This window comes from Benincasa hispida, chromosome 2 (genome assembly GCF_027475165.1).
Source record: "Benincasa hispida cultivar pf3 chromosome 2, pf3_genome.v1.1, whole genome shotgun sequence".
Taxonomy (NCBI): domain Eukaryota; kingdom Viridiplantae; phylum Streptophyta; class Magnoliopsida; order Cucurbitales; family Cucurbitaceae; genus Benincasa; species Benincasa hispida.
This window is the reverse complement of record NC_143479.1, coordinates 49,126,970-49,151,748: the sequence shown is the minus strand read 5'-3', so window position 1 is coordinate 49,151,748 and position 24,779 is coordinate 49,126,970. Positions and strand designations below refer to the sequence as shown.

The following is a 24,779-nucleotide window of genomic DNA, read 5'->3' as shown; positions in this document are numbered from 1 at the left end:
ATGAAACAGATGTAGGATGAATTTGAAATGAGTACGGTAAGAGAACTATTCTATTTTCTGGGATTTCAAATCAATCAGCTTAATAAGAGAATCTTTATCTCACAGAGCAAATATGCCAAGAATTTAGTTAAGAGATTTGGTTTTGAAAGTGCCCCACTAAAAAAACTCCTGCTCTAACTCATGTAAAAATGTCAAAAGATTCCAGTGAAACTAATGTTGATGAGAGTCTCTATAGGAGTATCATTGGGAGTTTGCTTTATTTGACTGCTGACAGACCTGACATTGCCTTTGTTGTTGGTATATGTGCTAGATATCAATCCTGTCCTAAAAATAGCCATTTACTCCGTGCAAAGAGAATCATCAAATACATAAATGGGACTAGTGATTATGACTTATTGTACACCCTTGATACCAATAGAGCTTTAGTTGACTATTGTGATGCTGATTGAGCAAGTAGCTCAGAAGATAGAAAGAGTACATTCGAAAGTTGCTTTTTCTTAGGGAACAACTTGATTTTATAGTTCAGCAAGAAATAAAATTGTGTTTCCCTGTCTACGGCTAAAGCAGAATACATTGTAGCAGAGAGTAGTTGTACTCGATTGATTTGGATAAAACAGATGTTGAGGAGTATGATGACTCACAAGATGTCATGACTCTTTTCTATGATAATATGAGTGCGGTTAACATATCCAAAAATCCAGTTCAACACAGTCGTACTAAGCATATAAACATCAGACATCATTTTATTCATGATCTTGTAGAAAGTAAACAGATTGTGTTAGAGCGCATTTACACAAAAAATCAAATTGCTGACATTTTTACAAAGGCTCTCGATACTGATCGTTTTGAGGCTTTGAGGGCAGGCTTGAGTCTGTGTTTTTAAGGGATAGTAATTTATGTCATGGACCGTTCAGCTGAGAATCTCGATCCACTAGTTGTGGAAGTCCATAAGGCAGCTCATGCAATTAACTGCCTTAATTATGGTTGGTGAGAACTCAAGGAAGTATAACCGAGTTTTAACTTCAAATTGTTTTTTTGAATTCAAATTATAGGTGGTTTGATCGTGACCAGTTTCCTTGTTGCATTATGGGTTTCTTTCTCTCTCAACTGCCTCTGTTCGAAATTTGTATTCTTGATTATCTCACTCAATCATCTCTAATGGTGAGTATTTGTCAAGGGGCTCACACCATCTAACAGTAAAATGGTAAGATATAAAGAAAAAACTAAGTGCAAGATGCATGTTGTTGATGAAGTTCCACCGCCCTCTACAAAAAAATATGGTGTTCATGTGCAAGGTTTCCTGTTAAAATTAAGGAAGTTGGAGTTCCTCCTTCCTCTACAAAAAGTAGACGTTCTGGAGCAAGTCAGCCCATTAGAAACTAAAGAGAAAGAAAAGGTAAGTTCATCATCCTTAATAATGGTTGATTTAATTGGGGCTGATGTTGAAATTTTTCCAAAAAAAACTCCTTCTAATGGTGAATTTGATCATATGCGTGAGTATACCGTCATGCTTAGAAGTCATAAAAAGATTGTTGACCTTCTGTAGAAGCTCATATAGACATTAGGGTTTCCGAAGGTAGTTTAGATGATGATGTTATTCTTGAATCTGGTTCTGTTTTTGCTAATACGACTGTTTAAACTCCTACTCCTGAGTTGTGTTATAGTGTTGTTAATCCAAATTGTCATGAATTTGAGAAGTTGTTTGTTCCTACTTCAACTGTAACGTCGATTCGTGATAATGTTGAAATTGCTAATGAGTCAGAAAAAAATGAAGGTGTAAATACTTCTAATGAAACTTTTTCTAACTCTGTTGTTGAGAATATTGTTTTTTCCTCCTCTATACTTGATGTTATTGATTCGCAAAGTGCTCCTATGGTTTCGATTGTTTTTGGCACTGGGTTTAGTGACACAGCTTAAAATGTCAAGAAAATGTCAAGACTCTGTATGAATCTTCCACTTTACCAGACCAAAATCCTAATAATGCTGATTTGTTGGTCTTTGCGGCTCCTAAGAATGTGAAAAATGTTGGTGAATCTGAAGTTGACACCGATTCCAGCGATCCAAGTTTAGAGAATTCTCCCCGCTCCACTCATTTTGATGATGAAGACGATATCCCTATTGCTGCTCTCCAATCTAAGAAAGTTATTGATAGTGTTGGTATTTCTAGTAATGGTAATGATGATGTTGATATTTCTTGTTGATATTTCTTCTAAGTCCTCTAATCATGATTCTAAGCAATCTGCTTCTAAGAAAGTCTCTTACTAGGGTTTCAAGAGTAGCTCAGACAAAGAAGCTACAAAATCTATTTGAGCCATTAGGGTCGCGGTTCAGACCAAAAGAAACCTTTTGTGACTATTGTCCCTTTTGTGCCTTTGGATGGGGTCTCTTTTCACACTGAAGAGAGTGCAAGCCTGTGGAAGTATGTTGTAAAATGAAATATTGTGGATGGAAAGAATTATTTGATCATACTCAAGAATGTGTTAAGCTTATGGAATTGATTCAAACCGTTGGTCTTGAAAGAACAGTTTTGAATTTGGGGCCCTACTATCCTCAGTTGGTCCGTGAATTCATTGTGAATCTTCCCTCAGACTTTGCAAAATCAACTAGTTCAGATTTTCAGAGGGTACACATTAGGCGACATGCTTTTGTTTTCTTTGTTGCGGTGATCAACCAATTTCTTTGTCATACTGTGCCTGAAACTATGAAATAACAACGTCATTCTTTAAGAGATTTGATGTTTGAGTTGACTAGAGGAGCACGTTTCACTTAGCCACGTAACGGTCGATTGTCTACAGTTATCTTAAATGTTAAATATGCCATTTTACATAGGATTGGAATTTATAATTGGTGCCATTCTTCACACAGATCTGGTTTGTTCATTGGTCTTGCTACTTTGATGTATCAGATAGGGACTAGATCACAATTCAATTATGGTGTGTTTGTAATCAACTAGATTCAACGTCACATTAGGTCCACATCCATGAAATTGCCTATTTGTATTCCTCGCCTTATTTATGGTATCCTTTTGTCTCAGAAGCCCAATCTTCTCACTGTTTTAGATGTTGTTGGCCTATCTCCAAGTCTCTTCTCCATCAATTCTAAACTTTTGCAAGGTCATCATGTTCCTGATCTAGATACTATCACGACTACTTATCATCTTGATGGTTCAAGTCGAGATTTAATAGCTTCTTTGTTTAGTGGTTGTATTCTTCAGCTTCTTTCCACTGCATTTCGTGATCTGGAGTCTTTGGTGTGCCAACTTCAGGAGACAAAGGCTGAAGTGGATGAGGTTTTACTGATCATGCGGTCTATTTTATCTCGGGATGCGGGTGTTTCCTCTTCTCAACTACAACGTTAATGCTCTTGTTTTTTTACAGCCATAATGGGGGAGTTGTCTGTGATTTGATTTGGTGGAGGTTTCAGACTATTTGTTGCTCCTGATTATAATGGGCTTTTATTCTGGGGACTGATATGTTTTAGTTTGTTTTGTGTTGTGTTGTTTTGTTAATGTTATTGTTTTTATCAAGACTTTCTTTCAAATATCTGTTTGTTTTTATTCTGCCTATATATATAATTATAAGCCAAAATGGGAGTTTGTTGGAGATTTGGTTTATTGGCTTTATAATTTTCTCTAAGGCAGTAGTTTTACAGATGTCTCAAATAAAGTATTAACATCCAGTTGTGACATTAGAGTATTTTTCTACAGAATATTTTCCATATCTAGAAATATTTGACTGTGACATTTAGTTCATATGTTCTTTTTTTAAGGCGGCTTTTTATTCCAAATGAGGAATTATTTCCTTTATTGGATTCTTTTATTTAAAGTGAATTTTGCAAACCATTTAGGGTTCTCGCATTTGTGTAATTGAGCAAGATGTTTTTTTGTACTCCGACCGAACTATTATACATCGTATTCTTGTTTCTTTGCTCACTATTCCACTGTGTATGTTGTTCATCCGTTGAGTGCAACACTTTGAAGAGTTTCAAGGTTTTAGGGGGAGCCTAAGCCATTACTGTCAGAGAAGAGATTCTCAATCTTGGGGGGATTCTAAGACTCAGCTTCAAAAAAGGAGTTTCTGTCTTAGGGGGACCTAAGAGTTATCGGTGAAGGGAGTTCACTGATCCAAGAGAAAGATAATCAAGTTGAGAGGAGTCTCACACACTGCCGGGTGCTGAAGTATCAAATGCTAATATTAACATATTTAGGGGGAGCCTAAGTTTATTTAAGAGAGAGTCTTACATCTAGGGGGAGCCTAGGTGTAGTGTGAGTTCAGCTTTACATGAGCCACTATAGTAGTTGGTGTATTATAGATAAGTACTACGTTGTAAATTGCTTAACTCTTTAATATTAGTGGATTATCTTTCCTGAGATTTATGCCCCCCGGACGTAGGTGTTATCACCGAACTGAGTTAACAACTGTTGTATGTCTTTACTTGTTTATTTGTTGTTGGTTTTTTGTTGTTACAGTTGTTGTCAGTGCTTTCTGTTTAACATCGTATATCAAGTGGCGAGTCACCCTAGTGCTTTTTCATATATATAATTTATTTTTTGAAAGATTGTTAATTATATTTAATTATATATGTAACACAAGATAAAAACATCTATTATTCTAGTAAAAAGATTAATAACTTAGATAAATAATATACATTTATATAAGATAAAACAAAGGAGATTTTCAAAAATAAAAAAAAATAAGGGAAAATATTTACATAAATAGTAAAATTTAATTATAGTTGTGATAGATATTGTTATCAATGTTTACTTTCAATCAGCGTCTATTAATGATAGAAACTGATACAAGTCTATCATTGATAAACATTAATAAAGTCTATTAGTGTCTATCAATGATAGAAACTGATAAAAGACCATCATTGATAAAAGCTTATAGAAGTCTATCAGTATTTATCAGTGACAAAAACTTATAGAAATCTATCATTGATACTATCAGTGATAGAAACTGATACAATCATTTATAGAGGTTGATAGAAGTCTATCAGTTTTTTTTTTTTTTTTTTTTTTGCTATTTCTGTAAATAGTTTGACATTTTTCCTATATGTATATAGAAATTGCACGAGAGATGACTAAGAGAAAAAATAATCTATTATTGCAATCAAATAATAAAATAATATGAATTCAATGATTATTTATACATGAAAAAAAATTTGGAACAACTTAAAATATAAAAATCAACAACTTAAGAGTAAATTTGAAACAAAAGTCTACCAAATTTTAAGCCATGCTAAAGTTGAGTTTGTCTTCAAAACCAATATTTGTGAAATATATAGTTGAAATGTTGTTATTTATTATCGTTTCTATTTATGCCAAAAAGAGCTTAACTCTACTGGTTTCAGTATGTATTGAAAACCAAGAGGTCCGTGGTTCAAATCTTCCACCTTATTTGTACTAAAAAAATTAATGCATACATTATTCAGTTATCTACATATAAAATCCTTCTTTTTATGACATGTTTGACACACTTTTATTAATAAGTGGTTTTACCCGCCATCATTCAATTTTGTAAAGAGACATTTGGCTCCCTAAATTGAGTTGGATTAGGTGGGCAAAAAAAGCCCACTCAACGTTTGGCTCACTGATAAGAAAAAAAATGGTGGATTTATTGATCCCCGTTTTCGCTGAAGGAACTTTTATACAAGAGAGCCAGTGAGCGGAAGAATAAAGCATTTACAAACATACAACCACAGTTACAAACATACCTTTGAATTGAAAGAATAAAGCATTTACAAACATACAACCACAGTTATGAATCATCTAGTAAATTACAACATGTTTTCAATTAAAAACAAAGGGAATCGAGTGAAATACCTTTGATGAACTCTTCTTCGAGTATTTCCTCGATCTACACTAGTAAAGTGTCCCAGCAAACTCGATCACGAGCACGAATGCAACGAACAACCAGTGCAATTCCACGAACTGTCAGATCCTCGAACTCAATCGAGTATGACTCGATCCTCGACCCTCAAATAGTAACACTCGACACTACCACTCGGTTACCTTGGTATTCTCGGTGTGAGAATCCAGGAGGTGTGGGCTCTGCATGAATTTGGTAGAGGGAAGGAGGAAGTATACGATCGAGTTAAACAATCAAGTAAGTGGGAGAAAAGGAAACCTCTATCGTATAGAGTTGGATACTCGATCATCTAGTAAACGAGAGGCAGTCATCTAGTAAAACTCATTCGTCGTTCACTCTCCCAAAGGGTTATCGTATAGCTCTACTTTTCTCTCGATCGAATGTTAAGCAATTATGATGCGATCAACAAAAATGAAAACTATTTTCACTTTTATTCTTCAGTTATTAAAACTGAAAAAAAAACTTCCCATTTGCAATCGGTTAAAGGAAAAAGAATAACCACCAACAATTATCATATAATTGTTTTATTATAAATAAATATAATAACTAATTTATCATATTATATTTATAACATATAGTTTTAATATCACATCATATGCAATATTTAAACCATAGTTCTTTTCTCCTTTAATTAATATAAATCATATTCATATTAATTCCTTCAATTAATGTATCTAATACATCAAATCAATTATATCATATATAATTAAATCAATTTAATTATATCATATATAATCAAATTTCATCTTGTTAATTTGAATATTTCAAACTAACCCAAAAATTGATTCTCAACTTGAATCTATTGAGCTACCAAGGGGACCTTATGGACCTGTAGCTTGAAGCTCCAACGGTACGTGAATAACTGACTAAACTCTTTAATCATGATATCCACCATCCGTTAACTGTCGAGCACTCCACTAAAGACCAACAGCTGCACTCTTCGCACTACAGACATATTTCTATGTTCATTGGATATAACCAATCAACAGTACGATAACCCTTCATAAATCACTTGTAAGTATAGTTGGACCAATTTACCATTTTTCCCCTGTAGTTACATCTAACTCCTTAATTACCACTGATTTCTCTAATGAATAATACATTATAGTCCTACTATGAGTGAACACTTCTCGGACCATGAGAAAGTATGTGACGCCACATTGTTCAATCCCCAGAATCAGCCCTTAAGGGAGCAATCTATCTACTTATCCCTGCTTCGGGGAAGGAGTGAATTCCATCTTATGTAGCTGAGTTCTCAGCTCTCCAATCAAACGAATCCCCAAAGTGGTGGGTTTGAATCAGCGATCTAGCCACTTGCACCCATGCAAATCAAAGGACCACCTTCATAGGCAAGAGTTTCCAACTCACTCAGGATTAAGGTCATGTTACCTATGGTCATCCTAGTGAAATAAAAATCTCTGTCATGAACGGCGTTATATAACGAGACTAAACATTTCGTGGTCTGGTCTTATACAAACTCCTTTGTCTTCGTATAGATACCCCCGCTCACATGTCTCCACATGAATGATCAGGATCATACCATCTATAGCACTTTACAACACTTGCTCCCTAGTGTATCCATAGTGTCACCAGGATAAAATTTCCCTCCCCTCATTTGCTCCCTCTCATGCATTTTTAGCCCTAGCTTTTCTCTCTATTTCGCATCTTTTCATATTACTTCTCTCACTTTCTATCATCTTCCCTCTTCTTTCACTCATTTGGTTTGTCTTCTCTTCCATCTCGTCTAGACTATTTTTTTAGATTTTTTTCTTTCTATCCATTAAGAGCTCTCTTCTCTTGTTTGTCTGCTTCTCGGAGGTTGTGTTTATGTTTTTTTTTAATTATTTATTTTAGATCTACTAGATATGTGGTGGTTTTTGTAGATATGAATCTTTTTCTTCTTTCACTTTTGTTTTTCATTTAGATATGCATTTTTGGCAGTTTCCTTTTGTGTATTTGGATTAGATTACTAGTGTTTGGCCTCCTTAGTATGTTACATTTTTCAAGAAGGGAAAACAAAAAAGTGTTTGGTGTTTTGAAATGTGTTTGGTGTTCAGGAATGAGAAAAAAAAAATGTTATGTAATTGAGTGTTCAAAAATTGAATTCAAAATTCGTATTTAGTAGATGAATACTTTGTAGGAATTTTTTTGAATTTAAGAAGGGAAAAAAAGTAAGCATTTTTTAATGTTAAGAATTTTAGTAAAATATGTGTATAGTTGGAGAATTAAAAAAAATAGCAAGACAAAATCAATTTCTTTTAGAAAAATTGAACCAGATACCGTAACTCAATTTTGCATACCTAACAACTTTCCGACTTAACTCAACTTAACTCTACACTACAAACAATCGTAATTTAACTATATAGATAATTTAATTCCCCAAACAATAATTATCACATCAACTTAAGTCAACTCTCCATGTCAAAGGCCCTAAATAACCTTTTAACACCCACCAAAAATTAGTATCCACACAAATTTGGTTTGCACAACAAGTTATAAAATAATTTGTATTCCACACAACTTGTGTATTCCAAAAGGTTTGTTTTCACTTTCTTCTCCTTAATTCTCACATTTTACGATAAAACAAGGTGTGTAGTCCTTTTTATACTTTGTTGAATACATGAGATGACTGAAAAATGTTTACGGTTTAAAAGAAATAATTTCTTGGAATTTGTGCCTTAAAGATTTGTAATTAATGTGTTATTTAACTATTTTATTTGAAATATTATATTATCCCTTATTTATATATATATATATATATATATATATATATATCTAATGTTATTCGTGTAATTTTGAATAATATGTAGTTGACGTACAAGAGAATCATGTTCAAGAAATAACCTAAAGAGTCGTCTATAATATGTAGATAATATTGAGTGTCCTATATTAGTAACTTAAGGATACATCTCGTTTTGTAATTGTTACAAATGATTTGATCCAAATCGTTCATATGGATACATGTGAGTGAAGGTATCATATACAATGAGTTTGTATAAGACTAGACTGTGAAATATTTATTTTCTTCTAATAAATTTGTTATTTAAGAAGATTAGTATTTCATATGATGATCATGAAGGGATTGAATCCCGTCCTACATTTTAAAATCCCATTTTGAAAATCACAGAGAAATAGAGATTATGAAATAAATTTAAGAATAAACATCAAAACAAAACTACAACATGCTTTGAAGAGGAAAAAAGAAATTTCAAAACTTACCCTTGAAGAACGATTTTCTTCTCGAATTTCCTCTCCGATCTACCGTACAAACACGAATGGATCTTCGAACACTTTCCTCGTTCTCATGAACACCATAATACCAAGAACCGGACGTTACCACAAGGTCTTCCTCGTTATTCTCAAGGATGAGAACCGATGCGGAGTTGTGGGCTTGTAATAGGAATAACTTTGGAAAGGGAAGAGAATTTTTGTGAGAGTTTCTCTATAAACTTTTTGCAGGAAATTTCATCAAGAGAGGGAGAGAGTTTCTAACTCGAACACAGAGTGAGGAAGAAGATGATCTTTTGTCAAACATAAAAACTACCCCACCTTCATACTGAAAGGCTACGAGAGATTAAAGTGGAGGAGGTTACAAATTAACTCCCTCCCTTTTATTTAATATTTTCACTAATTTCAATTTTAAATAAAAATAATTAATAAAACCAATTTTATTAATAAAATTATATGTGATAACATATAACATATAACCTTTAATTTATATTATATATCTATGGTCTATAAATCTCTCACACAACCTATAGAATTAATATGAATCAAATTCTCATTAACTTTAACCTATAGTTTTTATATGAATCATGTTCATATAATTAATATTTGAATCATATTCAAATATTTATTTCTCCCATTAAAACTTTATCATATAATATATCATATACATTATATTAATTATATCTCATATAATTAATTTGAATAATTTAAATTAATCCAAAATTAATTCGATTCTCATTAATCTCAATTAAGTTAACGAGGGGACCTTATGGACCTATAGATTGAAGCTCCAATAGTACATGATTAATTAATTAAACTCTTTAATTAAATTTATCAACCTTCATTAACGGTTGGCCACTCCACTAAAGATCGATCACTACACTTTTTTCACTATAGATATACTTCTGTGTCCATCAGATATAACCAATCAACAGTGGGTTAACCCTTCACAAATTACTCGTAAGTATAGCTAGGCCAAAATTATCGTTTTCCCCTGTAGTTACATCCAACTTCTTAAGTACCACTGATCCCTCCAATGAACAATAACTTATAGTCCAACTATAACCGAATCCCTTTTTTATCAGAAGATGGTGAGGTGCCTCATTGTTCAAGCCCTGTAATCAGCCCTTAAAGGAGCAATTTCTCTGCTTACCCTAACAATAGGGAAGGGGTGAATTCCTTCCTGTATAGTTGTGTTCCCAACTCCCCAATCAGAAGAATCTCCAAAATAGTAGGCATATTGAGTTAGCGAAACTAGCCACTCTCACCTATGCAAATCAAAGGACTACCTTCATATGCAGGAATTCACAACTTACTCAGGATTCAGGTCAAGTCACCTATAGTCATCCTAGTGAAATGTAAGTCTCTTCTAGCAATGGTGTTATAAAGAGAGACTATTCATTTCGTGGTCCGGTTTTATACAAATTTTTTATATAAGACACCCCTTACTCACATGTCTCCACATAAATGACTAGAATCAAATCATTTGTAGCATATTGCAACACTTGTAACAACTACAAAGTAGGCCGTATCTGCAGTATACCAGGATAAGATACCTAGTCTTATCTATCTACTACAGATCGTTCAGATTATCATTTAAATATGATTCACTTGTATGTCTCTACATATATGTTTAAGTTACATAAAATAATCTAGAATCTTAGTTTGTTGGATTGAATGTATGCTCATAAAATAACAATTATTTTATTGATAACAATTTGTTTACAAAGTTTTCAAACTACGATAATAATTTAGGACACCAATCCCATCAAATCATATATGTAGCGTCCCCAAATTTCACCTTAAACTATGAAATATTACCAAAATTTAGTCTTTAACTAACTCTACTATTAGTGATGCTTTGAAATTTTGGCAGCATAACCACCTCACCATAAACACTGCATGTTAATTAACTTGATAAACAACTTTAACCACAATGTCAATCGTGAAAACCTTCCCAAATTCTAACATGTAACATAAGCAACCAATTCAAAGTAAAGTCAACCTCAAACTAATGCTCAAGACAATAAAATAAAATATGTCTATTACAACACCAACAAAATCTGGTGGTAGGTCAGTATACAACATGTATTGGTAAGTAGCCCACACCTGAAGGGCCACTAAACAATATACAAATAATCATTGTAAAATATACCAATTATACAATAGTACATATTCGATATATAAGAAAAGTAACTATCTATTACAATATACTAAACTCGTGAATTATCTCATCATATAATGGATATTTAATTTCTAATCAAACTTCCCAAATTCGTTAAATAATCAAGTTTAGCTCTTACAAAACTTTCTATAACGAATCCCTCAAAACATGATGACCCCCAATTGATTATGTCTAGGGTCACAAACATTCCATATCGGTCCCTATTTTATGTAGGGTCTTCAACACTCTCTGTTAGCTCCATCGACTTCGTCTAGGGTATTAATGGTCTTTGTCAACCCTAACTGATTTATCTAGGATCGCACCAACCTCTCTATCGACCTCAGCTGATTCTATTAAGAATCGTCAACATTCTCAATTATTCTAATACTTCCTTTTTAACTTCTAGCACCAACCCTAACTAAACTTACCAAGACAATCAATACTACTATAAAATATGCTTTTATGGCCATAAACATATAAACAATATTATGCTTTCAACATTAAAAATATATACGTTCAAGTATCTCCATTAACATGCTTATATCCACGTAGTCACATAATAGCATGTCAACGAGTTATACATTATAAAATCAACACAAGGAGCATCAAGACATACTCAATCATATTAGAACATATTACAATTTCGAGATAACAAAACTCATAATTATTCATAACAGAAACAAATCACACTTCATGCTAGCACACAAACAAACATACCCAACAAATGGAATTTTACTTACCTAAGCGCTTTTCAAAATCCTACCTACCCAACACTATCTGGTTGTCACTATAAATTTTAAAATAAAATTAAAAAAAAGTTGGCTTCACGAATAGCTATCCAACAATATTTTAAAGAAATTAAACAATATAATCATTTTTGAGACTGCCTTGCAGTCAATCACCTCAACAAAAATCACATACAAACTAATTCTTCCAAAAATCAGTTTAAAATAATTTTAGACCTTTCTAAATCAATAGTATCATGTCAAACATCATCATTTTAAATGAAAGTAATTTCTATAAGAGAAAATTTAATTTTGACTACATCAAAATCACTCCCAAATATAACCTTAGTGGTTCAATGCCATTCTTTTTCAAAATGTGACTTGAGTTCTAATTGCTAGGAGTACCTTACATTTATTTTGCTGTCAAGTCAACAACTTGAGTAATTTTCAGAATTCGTTTGAATTGACTAAAAAATATTTTTCAAAATTTATTTTCATTCGAATACTTTTTATTAAAATTGTTTAAGATAACAACATTAATGTGTTTTGTTTCACTTTCTAGTATTTTTATATACAAATTTATTTTATTTATTATATATTCAAAGTGTTTCTATTAAACATATAAAGTTTAAAATAGTAAAATTGAATAAGCTAAACTAAGGGGAATTATGTACGTTTCATAACTTATGGGCAGCTTGGTTACTATGGTTGAGTTTAAATAACAGTGGTTATATTCTTTGAGTTTTCTTACACCAAGTTTTGTAGGATGGCAATTATGGGGCGAAGACAAGTCCAAAACTATGTCCAAGCAATCTTAGAAAATTTGTCAATTGTTCTTAAGGCCTATTTAATAACTACTCTTACGATAATTACAATGTGTAGTATTTTTTTTACTAATAATTAAATGTATAGCAATATCTTTAAAGAATTACAAATATAACAAAATCTATTAGTGGTAGACAGTATCACTAATAGACTCCTATCAACTGTAGTCTATCAATGATTGACTCCAAGAGTTAACTCTAAATTTTACTATATCTATAAACTATAAATTCTTGTACATTGTATTATATCTACTTATTTTGAACTTGATTCTTATATTTGCAACCATCCTTTATTCTTAACTCGTTCATGTTATATGCAAATGGGCATTCTTCTTCATGCACCCAATTTGAAATTTCTATTTGGGTGATGATTTCATTTCACACAGCTAGAAAGTAGAAACTTGGAAATCAAAGAAGTTGAATAGGATCTAACATGTCTTATCAAAATTCATTAAAATTAATTGTTTTAGTACCAAAATAAATAACTTTTTAAGTACTTCAGTTTATAAATCAACCAGATAGACGTGTTTCTCGTTTAAATTTCCATTTAGAAAATTGTAATTTTGCTTAAAAGCTTCCAATTGTATATTTATAAGCAATTAAAATTTCTATTCATATAGTAACCAATGTATATGAACATATATGATTTTCACACCCAAGAAAGTACAAAATATATTCATTGAGCATTACTTAACTAATTCAAGCATTATATTCATAACTTAAGCACACAAAAAAAAATTAAATAAAATAAGTTTTATCTACTAAAAGATTGAAGTTTAACTCATTCTCTATAAATTAGCTATTGAAACTCTTCACCCTATCTCCAATTTGGTTAATAAACATTCATGTAAAGAGACACTGCCAATCCTAAACTCCATATCCATGATGGTTCAACCAGAAATATCTGATTAATCAAAGTTACCATCCAAGGTAGAAAGCTCTTTGCTCCTATCTACTTTTGTCCAAATTTATATTTGATTTAACACTACAAATTAACACAAATGAGGGCATCTAAATTCAATAAGAACCACTAACATGAGCGGTGCTATTGTTGATTTAGTACTGGAAGTGCTGCTGGACGTGGTCTAACGACGTTGAGCACTCCTCGAGCAGTGGCCTGTTGCATAACAAAAATGATACAACACAAAACTTAAAAGAAAACAATTTTTGAATAATCAATGTATCAAGGACTCCGGTCCTCATATTATACTCATAATCCATCCCACGAATCCCAAGAAGAGGCTTTACCCACTCCAAGACTAGATTAGGAAGAAAATCAAGGTTTTGTGTTATTAAGGTCCCATTTGGTAACCATTTGATTTTTACTTTTTGAAAATTAAACCTATAACCATCTCTTCCACCTCTAAATTTCTTGATTTGTTATCTACCTTTTACTAATGTTTTCAAAAACCAAACCAAGTTTTGAAAACCAAAAGAAATAATTTTTTAAAACTTGTTTCTGTGGCTAGAATTTCACTAAGAATTCAACTCTTTTACTTGAAAAAGATGCAAACCATTGTAAGAAATTAAAAGGAAATAGGGTTAATTTTCAAAAACAAAAAACCAAATGATTACCAAATAGAACTTAAATTTTCAACTAGGTGTATTTGAACATCTCAGGTTCCTAACTACCAAATCCAAATCCTTTAACAGTTGTAAAAAAAGAAAAAAACAAAACAAAACAAAAAAGACCTTTTACCTCAAAGAAGGAATTAAAATTCAAACGCATCAAGAAACGTCTCAAGAACGGAGCCCTCTGACTCCCAACCAGCCTGCTACTTCGCAGAATCGTGTATAAGGAGTTGGATTTCTTGTTGAATTCCTAAAATCAAATCAAATGTAATGATGTCACATAATAAGGCATCTATAACCTTTTAGAAATTGATGAAGAGCTATGAACTATTTCTTTTATTTCTTCTGTGAACCTACGACAGATGTGTAAATCGTGTTACACCTCAGTTAAGTGTTCCAGTTCAGAAGGGTCTGAACTACCGTCTTGATTTTCTAGACTCCAACAAAACTGCAAACAAAGCTTCATTATGCCATCTAGTATCCTTGAAACAGAACCGATATCCAAGAATGACTGTGAAATTAAAGCGGACAAGTACCTGTACCAGGTGCTTAAATGCATTAGCACAAGCTTTAAATTTATTACAGCCGTCTTTGAAGACGACTACAAGTTGTTGGAGAAGAATTATCGAGAAAATCTATGGGGTTTAATCAAAAAGCCATATAAAATTAGTCAATATACATACTCCTGATGAAACCCCACGAGCTCGGTAAAATCATGAGAATCTTGGATATGATCTTGCAAAATATTCCATTGAGATTCAATCACATCAACCTAGAGGACAAATAACAAACTTTAGTAGAAATGATGAGCCATATTTTAAGTGCATTCAGTACATGATATTTAAGTCAATAGAAACTTTAGTTAGAAGATATCGATTCTGACCTGAATATAAAACTGAAGATTTCTAATCAAGAATGCCATGTGTTCTCTTACACGCCACATCCGTCTAAAACGTTGTCTTTGCTGTGGAGATATTGAACCATCAAATTGAGCATTGCGATTGTTTGCAAAATCAGCGTGATCTTGGTGCATGAGGGACGCCCATGATTTCTCCAATTCCATTTGTGTTCGTTTTAGCCGCAATAAATATTGGAAGACCCTACAATACCTGAACCTTTCATCTTGTTAACAGCGGAAAGGTGGAGCAAATCTATGTTAATAAGAATGTATTCAACAAATCTTGATTTATTTATGAATGGTTATGGCTAAGGCAAGGAGGATTATTTAGAGAGCTCCCTAATCTCCCAAGAACAGTCAAAATACGATTTTACAATGGATACTCAGAAACATGCTTCCGCCTCCATTGTAAAGGCTCCTAAACTCCTGAAAATAACACGTCACCACAAACCCTCTCCAGCCATAAAATCACAGCAAACACACATCCATTCCTTACTCGTTACATTACATGGTTCCCTTTTTCTCTCCTTCCTACGTCTGCAATACTTGGAGCCTTGGGGCCTATCGGTATACAGTATATGCTTTTGTTTAAAAGTAAATAGTCGACTGAAAGATCCCTAGTTAGTAACCTAAGCCCTTGTTGTCTCTTGGAGCTGGCCTTGATGTAGGTAAAGCCTTAGGAAGATTAGTGAGGTCATGTACATGATGCAAGTAGTGAACCCTTAACACTCCTATTATCTAAAAAAGAAAGAAGTAACAACCAATGCTTACTTAGAGAGCACTTCTTGGGTAAAGAATAACTGCAGAGGCCAATCAATATAGTATTCAAGAGCAACACCATCCCAACCATCAAGAGACATATCTAGAGGTAAGTTTGATAGAGCACCACCGGGATTTCCATCAATGAAAGGTTTTTCCTTCGGGTCTCCTTGGGCAGACTTGACCTTGACTCCGAAAGATGGCATCCTAGAAGAAGTGATAAGGATTAACAAAGGCACGATTAAAACCCTTAAATGATGTAAGAAGCAGTTTGAAACCAACTAAGCTGGTTCCCCATTATACTTTAGAATTGGGTCAATTTGGCAACTACTAACCGCAATGATACTCTGGAAAAGTATCTGTCCTCTTCACTTGTAGTCTTTGTTGCAGCCTGCATGGTAAGTGAATTATGCAGACAAAGTTTATGCAATCACATAAATAAATAATAAAGTTTCATTTCAAATACACATAATGAAGAATTAGAATATTTGAGAACAAATCATCTTGCACAAGAAAAATTACCAACTGAAATGGAATCATAAGATCAGCTTCAGCAGTTGATTGGCGAGGGGGTAGACGCATCAAATGACGACTTTCCTCAAGAAAACACTAAAACAAGCAATCGTGGTATCAGCATAATATGAAGTTACAATAAGGGATGATCCAACACCATTTAGCTCAAAGCAACAAAAGATTTTGGTTTTCTAGCATATTATAAAGGTAAAATTAAGCAAAGACAATAACATCGAGACTCCATGTCAATGCAAAAAAAGAAGAAAGCATATGTAGGAAAGTTCCAAGGAAGCCAAAATCTAGTACCCAGTACAGAAAAGGTTCAGCATATAATGTCCTGAAAAGCTTTAAATTTTCAAAAGTGAACTTAATCACATTCCACAGAGAAATGATAGCAGAAAATGAATAATTCTACATTAACAAGCATCAACTTAATATCTTAAAGAACTCTACTTCAATTTTCCCTGAAGACTACAAAGATTCATCTTCGAGGGAGCAACATCAAAAGATTCTGACAGTTTCACAAGTTGAACAAGGATATTGAATATGAACACATGAATACTACAAAGACTTGGGAACAAATGTGAGATGACATCCCAGTTAAAGTTTCTTCTTAAGAACCACAGAAACCGGGAACCAATCTTCCTCAACATATTGATGAACAGTCATATTTTCATATGGCACATAAAAGATCCTCAATTGAAGTATAAACAAAAGAAGAAATTAAGTTCAGATTACTCCATCATTTACCTGGAAGAAATCACCTTTCGCTAAAAGGAAATAGTCTTTTAGGGCCTTGAGGTGTCCATTGAGGTCAGCACGCACAACTACAAGCTGCCTAGATATGTTAGATAATTATAAAAGGATGAAAGGTAGAACTAAATGTTCCTCAATCAGAACCTGCCAAAGATGACTAGCCGCAATAGCCCTAATTGAATCAACTGCGGACTCAAATGATCTCTTGCGAAACTCAGATGATTCCTGCACATAATGAAAGCTCATTTTCTCTAAGAAGTCATTGGGTTATGTTAGAGAAGAGGAAAATGAACCATTATTGAGTACAAATGTTATTATAGGCAGAAACAACGAACAAATTTAAGTTGAGGCATGTTCCAGTGGTAATCTAATCAGTCCTATTGTATAAACCTTGAGATCTAAAAGCATGGCTTCTATCTTATCTGCTTCAGATTGCAGAAGCAATTCTTCTCCAGTCAACTTTGTGGCAACAAAAGGTTCCTTTTGAAGGGGAAAGTTTCTTGTATTTCCTTTAATATTCAGAGGTAATCTAGGCATATGTGAATGTGATTGGTTTCCAGCACCCTGACACCAGAAGGCATTGCTTGGGTTCCGAAGAACTCTAATGGCTTTACCAGCAAAAAGAATTGATTCTGCAACCCGCATATGGATATAATCAGGAAGCATATCCTGAAAGAAAAATGAAAAGAAGAAAAGAAAAGTTAGCAAATAAGTTCAGAATCAAACCCACTTCCTCCAAAAGACGACAGTGAGAAAGAGAAGTAACAACCAAATAGCTATCACAAGAAAAATGGAGATGAAAAAAACAGTCAAGATGGGCCCATTACAAATTACAAAAATGTTGAAAATGCCATCAAAATGCATGTCAAATTTAAGTTACCACACAAGAACTAAAAGCTGTAATCATTAAAAACAAAAATTAACAAAAAAAGAAATGCCGTAAGTATTGGTAGAAGATGTGGCAATGAACGTACCAGGCAAATGTGAAATCCCAAGTGCCAATCAGTCAAAGATTCATCAGTTGATAAGCGTCCCAACTTCTCTGACACATCTTGTACAGATGAGCCTTGATTAGTCTCCCTGTCATCTTGCCTGAGCAGTTTGATGATCACAAAAAGACTCGTGCATTTCTAGATTGTAAAAATTATCAAATGCATACAAAAGAATGTGGAGAAAAAATTAAATCAAGATTGACCATCTGTCACTTATTCTCTAAACAACTGTTTCTAAGTCTCCTTTCTCCTTCTAAGCCCTCTCTATTAAACTTGCTTATTATATTGTCTTTTTATCTTTGTAGAACATTTTATACTCTACTAAGACTAAAAAAAATTATAATAGATAAGAAGATCGAATTTCTCGAATATGAAAATTCCTCCATATCAACTCCACAGATTTTTCACTGGACAAGATTTCCATTACTGGTGAATACCAGAGTATATCCATCAAGCAAAATCCTAAATACATCCGTAAATCCATCAATTCTTAGATGCCATAACAAGATAGTCTACAAAGGCTTAACCAAATGTCCATTATATTTATTAAGAAATTATGGCAGCCCTCCACCAAAGAATCTTTCTTCACAATGTAGACCTTAAGCAATCTCTGAAAACCAAATTGTGTACTATAATCAACTGAGAGTCTGAGACAATATATTCACAATCTAAGCCATGTTTTCTATAATAAGATATAACAATTCTTAGTGTCGTTACCTTCTGATGAAAAATTCTCCATGCTTATCTTGAAGAATCCCATAAACCATCCACGATGCTAGTTGATTGTACATTACCTGATGACCATGCCAAAGGAGCCTATTCTTTTGGCAGATGGCAAAATAGGAAAAACGAAGACAAAATAATACTTCGATAAATTAAGCATGAACTTCCAAGAAAATGTAGCTAGCAAGGTAATTCTGCCACATGATCTACAATGAAGAATAAACTATTTAAATGTTCATTTGAGAGGTGATATATGGCTTGATGGACATTTGGCACATACAATTTCTTTCAGACCAGCGATGAACACAGCAGTTTCCAACCAGTGTACACCCTCCCATTGAATTGAAATACTAGGACATGGACCAAACTCTAGAATTTCACTATTAAATACAATAATGAATATAGGATACGGATAGCAAGGCCTCAGAGAATAAATTCCTTCTTCCCTACACTTCTTCTCCTTTCTAACTTCCCTATTCATTTTCTCATTTTATTTTTATCTCATTCAATATGTAAGGTACTTGTTGATCTCAGATTCCAATGGCTTCTACCGTAGTATGTGTTGTCAATAGAAAGCTCATTCTTTCTAGAGTGTATAATGAGTGCCATCTTAACAAATCCATAAAGGGAGATCACTGGTATCACATTTTTCTTGTGCGATATTTTTTTTCCCTTTTCCATACAAGAAAGAGCGAATTTGAATACCTTTGAATGCAAGTTTGCAATTCAGGCACACCACAGTGACAACGTTTGTGTAGAAGATTGAGTAGTTGGCCACCTCGAATATCGTCATGCTCAATCTCAAGAATGAGTTGATGTAAAGGCGGAAAAAGAACATAGAACTATAAAATAAAATCAATAAACAAGTCAAATCCATGGCATGATCTAATGAACCCATTGATCAATACAGTAAACACTTAGACAACAAAATTACTTACAGAGAAAAGGGCATCATCTTAGAACCAACCTTATCAAGGCCCTGGGTGACTATTGCCAAAATTGGCACCGTTTCGGACAACAGTTTCTGCTCCACATGAAGAACAGCAGATCTATAAATAGACAGTATCTCCACAATGCCATTAGCTATGGCCCTCCTATAAACACTTGGGTTTTCAATTTTATCTTTAGACGACTCCGTCGAATTGGCTAAAGAAGACCCATTACCAGAACGAATCCAACTCAAATTCCTAGACTTAGTAGCAAAGCGATCAAGCTCTCTATAGTAAAATCCTAACACAATGATCCTCTGAATTAGATCCCTGAATCAGAAGATAGAAAACCATCATTTACAATTTATATAAAAGAATCCATTTGAAGTGGGTTTGTGGGAGTACCTTTCGCTCGGTTCAAGGAAGGAGATATCAGGGGCAAGGGTGAACGTGGGTTCGCCAGAAATGGGGGCATCAAGAGGTAAGTGATTTAACCCTAGGGAATTGTAATGCTCTCTTTCATCGATTATCAAATCGCCGGTGTAACCCAGTAGAGAAAGTAGAAGTTCGTGTAACATTTTTGCTCTCTCTTTGGAATTACATAACTCTATGATAACCAGTAGATACAATGAAAATAGGGATTTCGGATGGCTAATTCACGATGGGAAAGGGAGGAGAGAAGAACAGAAGAGATGAAAATACAAAAGCCAACAATAAAAGGAAGAAATTTAAGAGTTTACTGCCGTCGATCGTTGGTTGGGAGTAAGGAACGCCGGCGAGTAGAAGAAGAAGAAGGAAGAGAGCTGGTAGCTGAGGGCTGGTAGATGAAAGAGATGTGGGCCATGGGGGTTTCTTTTCCCTCCTTTTCCTTTTATCCTTCTCATTAATTATTTTTCTTCTTTTTTTTCAAATTCAAAAACTAAGGGCATGTTGGATAGAAAATTCAAATTAGGTAAAAAATATGTATATGACAGATAACTCAATTTCTATTTTTAAAAATTATTTTTGGATTTTGTGATCTAAATGATTCAAAATCTGAAAATAATTTTCCATTATATCTAGATTTTGAAATAATTTTGAATTTTAAAATATAAAATTATATTCAATAAAGATAAAAACACTTAAGGCTACAGTATGTCATATTATAAACTCAATTATTTTAAATGATATAATATTACAAAATAATAATTATACAAAAACATTAATATAAAACATGTTTATAAATAAATTAATAATAGTTTATTGTCAACTAATATTCAGTGGGTACCTACAACAAGTTTTATGATTTATAAATATAATATCAATCACATTTTAAATAATTATTTAAATTAGAATCCAATTTTTGAATCTGCTACAAAACATATATCTGAAAACATGAAATACAATTGTGCTTCATTGAACCCCTTGTTTTTAAATTCACTACCAAACAGGGCCTAAAATTGTAGATGTTTTGAACAGTGAGTTAAGTCATGAACTTTGAAAGTTAATATGTTAGAATTAGGAAGCTATGTTTTGAGTGTAGAAGAAGAGAAAAAAAGATGGAATTTCTCAAGTAAATGCGTAAATTTCAATGGTACTATTAAAATTGAGTTGTTTAACACCAACTTATAAAATTGGTGGCCTAAACACTCTGGCAATTTTTAAAACTCTTTAGAAAATTATATAACTTTCCAAACTATTTGAATATTATAGTTTTAAAGAAGGCCACATTGTTTAAAACTCATATTCTTATGTGAAACATTGCATTGTTTTAAAAAATAATAATAATAATAGAAGATCGCTTTGGACCTTGCTAAAAATCAACTCCTAAGTTCCAAATTTAACACTTTCCACTCCAACTAACTATTCTAAATTTAATGCTAACTTATGTACAATTGCACTTCTTATTCTAAATTTAACAGCTTTTTTTCCCACTCTAACTAACAATTATTTCCTTACCTTTTTCACACCAATTAGCCATTATGTTTTTTTCTATAAATGTACCTCTTTTATAGTTTCTTTAAATGTACCTCTTTTACAGTTTCTTTTTTCTTTTTTTTTTTTTTTTTACTACATGCATTTTAATAGTTATGCAATTAGTTAGCACATTTTTCATTTCCATTATGATATTTTTTTTTTTCATTTTCTAATAAGTTAGCACATTTGTCATTTCATTATTTTATAAGTTTGCACGTATACAATTAATTTATTTTAGAATTAGGAAAAAAGCCAATTTTAATTAAAATGTCAATATTAATACAATAATTTAATGTGTCCCACAAGGAAGACGTCACATATTTTGAGCTAGTTGTTATCATCAACCTTGAACTCTTGGTTCCTCTATAGGCGTTGTGTCAAGACCTTAGTTCTTGAGCACTTGCACAGTTGATGGAGCCTAGCAACAATAGCGTCAGGACATGTGTATGGACAACATGTGGGTGAAGAGAGAGATGTGTGGCACAACAAGTATGCAAGACACACTCAACATGGGTGTAGCCCAGATAGGCAACAATGCACTCAAAGGGGAGGGTCGGGTGCACGCAGTGCCAAATGGACGCACAGGCATCATAAACACGCACCAAGTGATGGGCAACAAAACATATGTAGTTGTTCGAGATGTGGGTGATTACTCAAAGTAGTGGAAGGTTATCCGAGAACTTTATTTGAGGTAGTGAGTGGTTACCAACATAGTGGAGAGTGTGCTTCAGATTATTTGGGCGTGGATGGTTGCACACGCCACTAGCCCACTCCTCCCACAATTTTCTCCAACCACATCCTCACCCTCGTCTATAAAAGGAGGACCTTGGGAATATTCCAGGGTATTCCTTTTTGGAGGGATCACTCCTTGTTGTATGATCTTCTTTGTGGTGTAAAAGTCTTGTAGAGAGCACTTGTAATCCCTTGAGTCTTGTAAGTGTAAATATTTTGTTTATCAATAAAGATCATTATAGGCAATATTGCCACCAATTTGTGTTTCTCCTCTCCTTTTCTTATTTAGTCGTGAATGTGTGATTAGGACCAAGTGCCTTTATGTCAGCTATCGTTTTTTAGTATTCTATGGGTACTTTATGCATAAAGTTAGAAGGTTGAACTAAGGAAACTTCCTTAAGCCACATGGGTAAAGGGCAGAAAATTCCTCTTAGAATTGATCACACGACATACTGCATGGTATAAATATTTTTCATGCTCTCCACGACCAAGTCCTTTTCTATGAATGTATGAAGATGAGGGTACATCAAATGAGGGACCAGTCTAAGAATCATAATGTTATGACCTAAGGGTCAACATTGTCATCATTAGGTTCAATAGACTAGTATAACCAATCTGCTCTATGTCTCTATTATAAGCGTAGGATCGGTATGACAATCCTAAAAAGAGTTAATAGGATTTATTTAAAACTAATTAAAAAAAAATCAAACGTGGGCCCAATAAGCAAATTTACAAACTTTTTGCTAACAATTGATTTAAACAAAAAAAAATCATGGAAATAATTTTATTTTGAAATAAATAAGAAATAAACAATCACATTTTAAAGCACCCTATTTAATTATAATAAAAAGATTCGTAATAAATATATAAATTTAAGAACTACCAATCAAAATAAACTAATATAAGTAATTAATTTCAAGAACAAATTAAAATAATTAATTTCATGCAAATAAAATATAATAATAAATTAATTGAAAAATTATATTCCAAGAGAGATAGAGAAATTGATATCGTGATTTTATAGTGATTTGATACAACTTAGCCTACATCCACTTCCCAAGCTCCTATTGAGTATGTCACTCAAAATTGACTCTTTGTACCCCTTAGAGCTGAACTGCTACAACGCTCTCTTTTCGAACACGAAAACAAATCCAATCCTTTCCATGGTCGGGGATCAAATCGTTGCAATACTTTTGTTATGCATTGAGAGTAACTATTTACAATAGATTCAAAAATAAAGAACAAGATAAAAAAAATTAAAAAAATGATAGCGCTCAACAAATCAATACTTACAATGTGTATTTACAAACTATAGCACTCAACAAAAGAATAAAGATAAAAGAGTAGATTTATAAATTATAGCACTCAACGAATCAATTCTCACAATACCATACATCTCTCTCAAGAATAAGATGAAAAAAATTAAGAGTTTTGAGAGAATAATAATGGTGGCTTTTAGCAAATTTGAGGATCCTTAAAAATATGAAATTGTTATTAGAATTTTGGAGAAGATGAAAAGTTTAAAAGAGAGAGAATCGGTTGGAGACTACATTTAATTTGGATGATTAGATGTTGGTAAAAGAAGATTGAATGGTTATAATTAAAGGAAAAGGAACAATATAATATAGTTTTTTTTTTAACTCAACTAGTTGTCGACACAAAATAAAATAATATAATCATATATATTTTAGATCCTTTTCTTTTAAACCTGACAAAAGTAAAAGGCTCATCATGTGTCGCTCCTCCATTGTTTCAAATGGCACCTTTCAATTAGTTCACTTTGATTAAAAAAAATTGTCACATCATCCACTCGGGATTTATTTTGCTAAGTTTGTTTCGGCTATATCTTTTTTGTTTGAGCTCCGATTTGAGTGATTCAAATTGCATTGGAATCATTATTCTTAGCTTTATACAATGGACCATTCAAAAATATTAAAATTGTTAGTGGATTAATTTAAGTTTGTTATCATCAAAATATTAATTAATTAATTTGAGATTAACGGCCAAAAAAGCCAACAATGGGAGGTATATGTATATCTTTGACATTGTGGCCGATTTCGTCATGTTCAGCTTCATCTTCTCGAGCACGTCCTTTAGGCTTAGGACCATGTGCAGGTGCAATAGGTAAATCGTACATA

At 33.0% G+C, this 24,779-nt stretch overlaps 1 protein-coding gene across 1 annotated transcript; it reads right to left on the bottom strand.

Annotated features, from left to right (window-relative positions):
• Nucleotides 1-13,580: 13,580 nt before the first annotated feature.
• On the bottom strand, nt 13,581-20,797 carry GCP4 (GAMMA-TUBULIN COMPLEX PROTEIN 4). Its single transcript, XM_039023557.2, has 16 exons — nt 20,359-20,797; nt 19,992-20,283; nt 19,730-19,866; nt 19,019-19,117; nt 18,284-18,401; nt 17,700-17,978; nt 17,454-17,534; nt 17,304-17,387; nt 16,563-16,649; nt 16,376-16,431; nt 16,053-16,247; nt 15,267-15,492; nt 15,067-15,155; nt 14,766-14,919; nt 14,511-14,633; nt 13,581-13,928 (listed from the first exon to the last, which is right to left on the bottom strand). The coding sequence occupies exons 1-16, from the start codon at nt 20,529-20,531 to the stop codon at nt 13,857-13,859; spliced, it is 2,265 nt and encodes a 754-aa protein (XP_038879485.1). The 5' UTR covers nt 20,532-20,797; the 3' UTR covers nt 13,581-13,856.
• Between the last annotated feature and the right edge of the window lie 3,982 nt (nt 20,798-24,779).